This window comes from Gekko japonicus, unplaced genomic scaffold (genome assembly GCF_001447785.1).
Source record: "Gekko japonicus isolate JY-2015 unplaced genomic scaffold, Gekko_japonicus_V1.1 scaffold2546, whole genome shotgun sequence".
Classification (NCBI taxonomy): domain Eukaryota; kingdom Metazoa; phylum Chordata; class Lepidosauria; order Squamata; family Gekkonidae; genus Gekko; species Gekko japonicus.
In genome coordinates, this window is record NW_015175443.1 from 21,034 (window position 1) to 31,133 (window position 10,100).

Consider the following 10,100-nt stretch of genomic DNA (forward strand, 5'->3'; position numbering starts at 1 on the left):
GGAGGAGGAGGAGGAGGAGGAGGAGGAGGAGATTGGATTTATACCCCGCCCTTCACTTGGAGTCTCAGAGCAGCTTACAAACTCCTTTCCCTTCCCCTCCCCCTCCCCACAACAGACACCCTGTGAGGTGGGTGGGGCTGAGAGAACTCTGGCACAAACGGTTTTTTTAAGGACAGCTATGCCAGAGCTTGTGACTGACCCAAGGTCACATCAGCAGGTGCAAGTGGAGGAGTGGGGAATCAAACCCAGTTCTCCCAGATTAGAGTCCGCGCACTCAACCACTACACCGAACTGGCTCTATGACGTTGAGTCAATGCAATAAAAGTACTTGATTATTGTTATCAAAGATGATGAATTTATGGCTCTGATGAGGGTAGGAAAGTGAGTTATAAGTTAAGTAAATAAAATGAATGCATACATAAAAATGTATTATTTTAATTATTGCAGTGATAACTAGCTGTCTTAAAAGAAAAAAAATCAAAACTATTAAAATAATAAATGAGGTAAAGTACCTCCCTACACAGAGCTACACTCTTCCAGAAAAATGTCCAGGAAAAAATAACTGAAATCTGACTAACGATCTCCTCCAAAATGGAAAAATTGTACAAAAATTTAAAAGAGATAGACTGAGGAAGGAAGGAAGGAAGGAAGGAAGGAAGTAAGTTTGGGAGCAAAACATAAGCACAAAGTAATAAGCCAAAAGAAAACCCAGACAGAAATGTCCTCTTGAGGAGTAAATAGGTTCAGATTTTAAGAGCAGCAGTCAGTTTGTGGGAAAGGGGTGGTAATAATTTCTGCTCAAACTTCTGAGAGCTTAGGAACTGCTCGAGGGGAAATTTCAGTCAGGGTGGGATTTCTAAATTGATTCCTCCTGTGAGTCCTTGAAGTTATCCAGCTTTATATCTAACAGTTAAATGGCTGACCCCCATATGGGTTATGAAAGCCATCCAATGGGACCTCCCACACACAAAGCTTGGTTCTCTACATACCCAAGGGAGTTCCCCAATATACGGAGAAGGGAAGGGGCTTAAGATGGCCTAATGAGGACTGAAAATGCACCACAAGGGATGGAATGTTGAGAGAAGCTCAGCTTAATTCAAAGGGGGAAAGGAGGTGGGAAGAAAGATTCAAACTGCTCAGGCTTCCTAGAGGATAGATGACCATGGAGAACACTTTAAGAGATGAAACTGAATTTTAAAATTATTTATTATTGTTGTTTGTTATTCCTCACAGGCCCCCAGCCTGTCACTGTATTGAGTAATAAAGTAGCTGATCCCCTTTATGATAACAAAGGCAGCCAAAAAAGGGCTACCAACAGATACTTGAGAGGTTTTCAAGCTATGCTGAAAAATATGGTGTCACAAATTATCCAGAAAAAAAATTACCTCACCCAGAAATAACATTGTGAAGACTGAAAATGCATCAGGAACATGGAATGTTGAAAATAGCTGAATATCATTTTAAAGGGGGGGGGGTAGGAAAAACCAATCTGCTCAAGCTCCTGAGAGCTTGCAGAAACCTGCAGGGAGAGATTGTGAGGGGCAAGCAAAGGTTTTCCAAACTATCCCAACTCCCATGATTCCTTGCAGGTTCCCAGCTAGTAATGTCGTAACATTTACTTTTGCCTTCTGCCATTTAATGGTGTTAAAAATTATATTCATTGTTTAGAGGAGCGAGATTTATCTATAACAAATCACTAACTGGTTTGGGAGTTAATGTAGCTTTTCAATATGATATTTACGTAATATCCATACATATTCATTGGCCTTGGGTTAATTGATCTTTTATATTTACTATGGCCCTCTGATCCCAAAACTATGTATGACTTTAATATCTTTTTCACCTTCTCTGTTCATTTCCTAGTAATCAGCCTCTCTAGTCTGTTTTATGTTTTGAGCACATGAAGCTTTCTTATAATGAATTAGATTATTGGTCTATCAGTGTCAGTTCTATCTACTCGGACATCAGCTCTCCAGGATTTCAGATGGAGGTCTTTCACATCACATACTACCCTATTTATATATGGGAGATGTCAGAGATAGAGCCTGCAAATGCTCTATCACTGAACATCTTGTGTTCTTATGATACAGCTGGAATTTCTCATTCATTTATAAAGTCCTTAATGTTCTGCATCTTAAGATTCATCTTAAGATTCATGTTTTATAGTGGCTTGCATAACATTTAAAAAGTCTTCTGCTTTCTCTTCTATAGTGGCTGCATATTTATCTCCATCTATTTAATTGATGGTTTATGTTCATACTTTGTTTATACAGCCAATACTCTAGGAAAAGGTTTTCTTGGCTCATTTCTATATTTGAATAGCTGTTGCTGAGATTATTTGTTTTTTCACAAACTCTGTTTTAAATTTATTCTTTGCATTGTCTAATTACCTCATAATTTACAAATTTGTATTTCTCTGTATACCAGGGGAGTCCCCTAAAGTAGGTAGTGACCCTCACCTTGTCCATGGGTGCCCTGATTTTGCTGCTTTCATCATCCAATCAGAGACTAGCCAGTTTACTGTAATAAACAAGTATATATACAGATTCACAAACACACATCAGTATCAGTCATAGCATACAAAGTAACAATTTGTTCATCTCAGATTTATGATATGTAATTTTTCTTGTCTACCATTTTATCAATGGCAAGAAGGCATTTGACAGAGTAGAGTATCCTTTTATGAAAGAAGCAGTGAAAGCAGTGAAAGCATTAAGATTTGTTCTTCATAAAGTAAGATGTTGATTTTCAGCATGGTTTTGACACAGATAATTAACAGACAATTATCAAAACATTTTAAATAGAAGCAATGAGTATGATAAGGTTGCATTTGAAAATACTGCTGGTTATATAGTCAGCCAGTCTGGGCTCTTTGGAGTTCCAATCTGCTTGGAACCTGCTACCCAATCCATATACTGGAGATGCCGAGGATAGAGCCTGGAACCTTCTGCATTTAAAGCAAATGCTCTACCACTGAGCATCTTGTGTTCTTGTGATACAGCTGGAATTTCTCATTTATTTATATAGTCCTTAATGTCCTTAATGTTCTCCAACTTCGGATTCATGTCTTATATACTTCAGTACAATATTTGAGAAAATCTTCTGTTTTCTCTTCTGTAGTAGTTGCATATTTATCTTCACCAGTTTTAACTGATGGAACATGTTTGTGTTTTGATTATACAGATAATAATCTAGCAAGAGATATTCTTGGCTCATCTCTATATTTGAAGAGTTGTTGCTAATTTGTGATTTTACAAAATCTGTTTTTAAGAAAGTAACACAATTAACTAATCTCAGCTATTTCTCATGTAAACTATTTTATCAGTGGCAAGAAGGCATTTGACAGAATAGAATATCCTTTCATGAAAGAAGCAGTGAAAGCTTTAGGATTTGTTCTTCATACATTAAAATATTGATTTTCACCACAGTTTTGGCTAAAATAATTAACAGGCAATTATCAAAATCTTGCATTTGAAAATGTTGCTGGTTATAAAGAGAACCAAATAAAGCCTGGGTTCTTAGGAGTTCCAGTCTATTTGGAGAAAAGTGATCCAAAAAGAGAATAAACAAAGATGTGTTATATCTCCATCCAGTTCTCCGGTTCTGCTTGTCAAGTTACATAAGGTGCAGTCCTAAACAGAGTCCTATCCTTCAAAGTCTCTTGATATCCATGGACCTCTGCTTACAATTGCACTGATAAGCACCAGAGTTTAAGTGATTGACCAAGTAGAGGAAGAGGAGGAGAAGGCCTCAGTGAGAATATCTGAGGCACACACAGATCTCCTGTTTCTCAGAGTGCCCAGGCGCACTGTGCACACACTGAAGGTCAGGTTGGGAAACAGGGCTCTATTAAGCCTTATGGGACACCTCCATGTCTGTGTGCTATGGCTGCATATGCCATAAAAACAGTTGTTCTTACATTTTGCTGACCTCCTCATTAAATGCCATAAACCAATTCTCAATATAAGAATAATAAAATGGCGGTGTTTATCTATAAAAAATCTTTGACTCAAAGAAGCAATTGCTGCCAACCACCTCCCCTTATAACTTTACATGAATAAAAAATAGCACATAAAATACTTAGCAACATGATGAACTAGATGAAACACTGGGAATATGAAGTCAATGGATTTAGATTGGAGTAACTCTACATGAGATTGCACCGTAAACATCCTTTCTTAGTAAGCAGCTACCAAGCAATACCTTGTCTCAGACTGAGATCATGGGATGGGGTGAGGGGTAATGTTTTCTCCTGCATCATTTTCCTGACCTGAAATGATCCTGTAGAACTGTCGTGAGCTAAGGCTGGAAGATAATAGCTTGCCTTTCTTTCACATCATTACAAAAATATACGTCAAAAATATTCATACCACTCAAATCCAAAACCAAAATATCCACAGTGTGAGGCTGGCAAGGCTGTTTGAGATAAGATGCATGAGAAAAGACCTTTGCCAGGCAATCAACAAATACAGTCAAATAATAATAATGCCTTTCGATTTATTGATTCTCATCCTCAACAATACACGAGCCATTGCACAATTCTCCTGCAATTGGAGAAAAGTGGTTCCTACATGACAAAGACAGTCCACAACATTTTGGGGCCCTCCTACAGCTTAATAAATGAAATTAACAAATGGTTGTCCATTCATGATACTCCAGAAGAAAAAGGGAATAATATTGTTGATAAACAGATTTGCCAACTAAAGAGGAAGGGAAATCAGCTCTCTTCTGCTTTTAACAGCAACTTGAGCAGAAAGAGCTTTCCACAGCATGAAGATGAACATTAAGTCTCTGCAGATCAAGGCACAACTAAATACCAGTTTTGAAAGTAGTAAATGAAATAAACCAATGGCCATCTTTTCATGGTATCGCAGAGTAGAGAAGGAATAATACCATTGATAAACATGGCTGCCAACTAAATGGGGGGGGGGATAATCACTTTGTATCTTGATCTATCACTTTGTATTTTGTTTAGGCTACAGACAAACTGATAACAATGAAGAACTCGGTGGCTTCAGATCCAATGCTCACAACCAAGCCAGTTATAGATTCTGTATAATATATTCTGCAGGGCTCTTTTTGTAGAAAGTCCAGCAGGAACGCAGTAGCATAATAGACCACACCCAACAGCAGGAACTCATTAGCATATTAGGCCACACCCTGATACCACAGCTCATTAGCATATTAGGCCGCACCCCCATGTTACCAGAAGTGTAGTCATCCAGCCACACCCACCTTTTGCTTCTTATTCTGTTTACCCTGTTTGTTGTCAAAACCCAGGGCTTTTTTTGTAGCAGGAACGCCTTTGCATGTTAGGCCACACACCCCTAACATAGCCAATCCTAATGAGTTTCTGCTGTTGGGTGTGGCCTATCATGCTAATGAGTTCCTGCTGGGCGTGGCCAACTCGGGAGCCAGCCGGAACTCTGTTCCTGTGCGTTCCTGCCCAAAAATAGCCCTGATATTCTGTAATGGATTCATTTCCATAATTTCAATTAAAACATTTCAATAATTTCAAGGCAAGACATGAACAGAGATAGTTTGTCATTACCTCCGTCTGAGTAGCAGCCCTGTACTTCGTTAGTGGTTTCTCATCAAAATACTAACCAGGGTTGACCCTGCTGATTCTTTGCAACTGGAATTCTTTGTGATTTGTAATTCTCAATTGTCTTGAAAATCAGTTGATCACATGGTGGGGTTTCACAAATAAATCAAACAGAATGAGCCCACAACAGCCAGGGAGGCACTTTTGTTGCTCTCCTTTTAAAAAGGAAACTGGAATTTCCTGGCTGTTTGTTTAGTTTACTTCATTTACTTTAGACCACACTCTCTCGGCTGCTTTTGAGATAGATCAAAACCATGAACAAATAAAACACAACTATTATATAAAATCAGTAATAAATGACAAAACAATAAAGCAGCAGCACAAATCATTAAATTCTCAAAAGATCAGCAAGGAATAAAGCCAGCAGTAACAGCAAATATTAAAATCAAAATCACCATATAGAGGTTAGGGGAAAAGAAGCAATAAAAAACTTGGGTTTAAGTAAAGTTGAAAGCAAGAATAATTGTGAGGAAGGCATTCCAAAGTCAAGGTGCCACTACTAAGCAGTCCCTGTCCCTAATGATCACTCACCTTTGAAGTGGGGGCATACAAAGATGGGCTAATGCGAAGGTACATCTGGCTGGAAAGGGTTAACTGTGTGTGGGGGAAATCTCTCATAAACAGCCACCACACAATGCCAGCTTTTATAAACTGTGTTGGGCTAGGGAAACAATGGGTGCAGCACCCATTCCGGCACAAATCCCCTTCAAGCCAGCAATATTCCTTCAAAGGCTTCTGGGTCTGTTTGTGTACACCTCTAGCCTGTAGCTGAATATGGGTATGAATTTTTAATTTTCATTCCAGAAAAGAGAGCAGACTTGCATATTTATTATTAGGAAAAAACATATTAATCAGCCCATTAAGAAGTGTGTCCATCAATTAATATAAAGGTCACGGGACAAATCCTGCAATATGCATTCACACTTGCTGAATAAATGCACTATCATAAGAACATAAGAACATAAGAGATGCCAATGTTGGATCAGGCCAAAGGCCCATCCAGTCCAACACTCTGTATCACACAGTGGCCAGAAATACCAGTGCCATCAGGAGGTCCACCAGTGGGGTCAGGACATTAGAAGCCCTCCCACTATCAATGCACCTTAGCAACCATTTGTAAGTGGATATTGCCATTTCACACGGTAAAATCCAGGTTGCAACGTGCCTTGAAAGAGGGTTCAAAGTGCACTATTCAGCATGTGTGAAAGCACATTGTCACTTGGTACTTATTTTTAATTGCATTAAAGTTACAAACTGCTAACCTTACTACACTAAACAGAGTTATACTGATATAAATGAACTTGGAAGAGTCTAACTCGGCTTAGGGTTTGTTTCTTCATTGGTTTACTTTATTTATAGCCCACCTTTCCTGCTGAGACTGTAGTCAGATTGCAGAATATAAAACAGCCAATCAGGCAGCATAAAACGAGTGCCCAATGCAACAGGATTGGATGACAATAAGAGAACAATGTCTGAGACAAGGGATAGCAAGGCAACCGCAATTTAGATTTCTGCTGATGACACCTGAGTTATGATGGCCCCCAAAAAAACATTTCCTCCATCAGTTTTGCAGAGCAGAGGATGGCCACCACTCTCCTCCAGCACACATCCCAAAGAACACAGGAACCTCTACACCTGTACCTGTACACAACATTTGTCCACTCTGATAAAGGAAAGAAAGATAATAAAAACAGGAACCACCATGTGACTGGGCACTGAGTCAAAGCCATGACTCCCAAATTCTGTGAAGCATGAATTCTCCCTCGTGGAAGGGCTATAGGCAGAATATAAAAACTGAAACCAGAAGGAATTTCAAGAATCATAATGGTTCCATGCCACTCACCTGCCCAGCAGCATTCGGGACCAGCTCCTTCCCACTCTCAGCCAAGACAGGAATGTTGGGGCTGAAAACCATAAGGTCACTTTTAGTACCAGCATCCCCACTCACCCCCGCCAGGATGTGGCTGTGGCGATTAGAATACGACCAGCTGCCCACTTCACTGGCACACACCAGCGTGGCTGTGCCAGGGCCGTACATCATTGCCTCCTTGGCCTGGCTCTGGCATCGGAGGGCCACATACACGAGGATCACCAGCAGGAACAAGCTGGACACCGAGCAGATGGCGATGATCAGGTAGAGATTGGCGGTGTCTGCCAGGGGCTTTGCGCTCCCTCCCATCCTAGAGAGGCGGGCATCAGTCTGGGCAGCCTGGGCGCTGGCCACCAGTGACACACTGAAGGTGGCTGTGGTTGACAGTACCGGCTTGCCATGATCCTTCACTAGAACAAGCAGACTCTGGATGTTGCTGCCCTCTGCCTCCTCCAGAGCACGTGCAGTACTGATCTCACCACTGTAAAGCCCCACCCGCCAGGGGCTGCTGGTTGCATCATACAACTCGTAGCGAAGCCAGGCATTGTAGCCAGAGTCAGCGTCCAGGGCATGGATCTTGCCCACCACATGCCCAGCTGCCACTGGAACCTTCAGCAGAGTGGGGGTATCCTCAGCTGGACCAGACACTGTGGGTGTGTTGTCATTCTCATCCAACACAAAGACCTGGATGGTCACATTGCCACACAAGGAGGGCAGTCCAGCATCCTTAGCCCTCACCTGGAACTCCAGCAGCTTCACCTCCTCATAGTCTAAGGGCTGCAGGGCATACAGCTTCCCACTCTCCGAATGCACTGAGATGTAGCTCGACAGCGGCCATTGCTTCTCATCCAGCCAGTAGCTGACCAAGGCGTTCTCCGCCACATCTGGGTCTGAGGCGGACACCGTGAAGATGTGAGCACCTGGAGGATTGTTCTCCTTCAAAAAAATGGTGTAGGAGGGCTGTGCAAAAGTCGGTGTGTTGTCGTTCACATCACTGATTGGCACCACCAGGCTGCTGCTGGCTGACAGTGGTGGGTCTCCTTGGTCTTGGACCTTCACTATCAACCCATACTCAGCTACCTGCTCACGATCTAATGGCTCAGAAAGTACCAGCGAGTAATAATTCTTGAAGGTGGACGTCAGCTTGAATGGGAACTTGGGGGGCCACAAGGAGCAATTTATTTTCCCATTGGCTCCAGAGTCTCTATCTGCGACACTGATCAAGGCCACCACCGTCCCAGGGGGGGAGTCCTCTGGAACTGGCACAGACAGGGACGACACTGACACCTCTGGTGCATTGTCATTCACATCCAGCACCTCAATGATCACTTGGCAATGCCCAGACAATGGAAGGTTGCCTTTATCTTCAGCCACAATCTGTAGATCGAATACATTAATATCTTCAAAATCCACATTTCCATTTACTATTAAGTCCCCTGTGTTGGAGTTTATGCTAAAAATCTTTCGGAAAGTTGGTGGAATGTGGTCACTAAATGAGTAAGAGATCTCTTTATTAATTCCTGCATCTAAATCAGTAGCATTCAGTTTAATAACCAATGTCCCATTGGCAACATTTTCCAGCAACTTTACCCTGTAAACTGACTGGTTAAAGACAGGGGGGTTGTCATTTGCATCCAACACATTGATCACCAGCTGGACTGTGCCCGAGAGCTGTGGCTTGCCTCCGTCAGTGGCTGTGAGCAATAAACGATGCAGAGGGTCTTTTTCCCTGTCTAGTGGAGCTTTTAATACAAGTACTGGAGATTTACTCCGGTTCTCTTCACTTCCTGAATCCAGAATGAAGTAATCATTCGGGCTGAGTTTGTAGGTTATCAGGGCATTGGCATCTATGTCTGCATCAGAGGCACCTGCTAGTAAGAAACGATAACCTGGCAACCTAGATTCTGAAACGGCTAGAATCTGTTCATGTACTGAAAAGACAGGAGCATTGTCATTTATGTCCTTGATCTCCACCTCCACATGGAAGACCCTCAGGGGTTTATCCACAATCACCTCCAGGTGAATGGCACAATCCATGTTCTCGGCACACAGCTCTTCCCTGTCTATCCTGGAATTAACAAACAGAATCCCATTCTGCACATTTACCTGAAAATGCTCTTCCTGTCCCTTGGAGACCATCCGGAACATCCGAGGCACCAGCTCACTCACCTCCAGCCCCAGGTCTTGGGCGATGCGGCCCACAAAGGTGCCGTGCTGGGATTCCTCAGGCACGGAATAATGGAGCTGGCCGCTCCCCACCTCCCAGGCTGTGTGGAGGAGAATCAGCTGCAGCAGCCGCTTTGCCCCATCATCCTTCTGCCAAACAACCATGGCAAGCTCACACCCAAAGCCCCAACCGTCTTGGCTGTTCTTAGGACTCTCCTTCCCATCCACGCCGGTCTTTCCAAAATCAGTGGAATTATTTCCTATTGTGTTGCATCCCTTGTGTGCTCTGTTCCTATTGCAGATTAGACAGGCTGGCTTTTCAGTCCCTCCCAGGGAGGAGCTCCTTGTTTTCAGTCGTCCTTAAATATTCCCTTAGACAACAGTGACCCCTTGTGACGGAATTTTGAAATGGAGAAACAGTTTCAAATGGAATGGTTCTTCTAATCACTTCTTTGCATT

At 42.3% G+C, this 10,100-nt stretch overlaps 1 protein-coding gene across 1 annotated transcript; it reads right to left on the bottom strand.

Moving 5' to 3' along the window:
- Positions 1 to 7,424: 7,424 nt before the first annotated feature.
- LOC107122726 (protocadherin alpha-5-like) lies at positions 7,425 to 9,806 on the bottom strand. The gene has a single exon (XM_015425863.1). The coding sequence runs from the start codon at positions 9,804 to 9,806 to the stop codon at positions 7,425 to 7,427; it is 2,382 nt and encodes a 793-aa protein (XP_015281349.1).
- Positions 9,807 to 10,100: the final 294 nt, after the last annotated feature.

Excerpts from the sequence above, each read along its gene's own strand:
- LOC107122726 (XM_015425863.1), bottom strand. The coding sequence starts at position 9,806 with ATGGTTGTTTGGCAGAAGGATGATGGGGCAAAGCGGCTGCTGCAGCTG.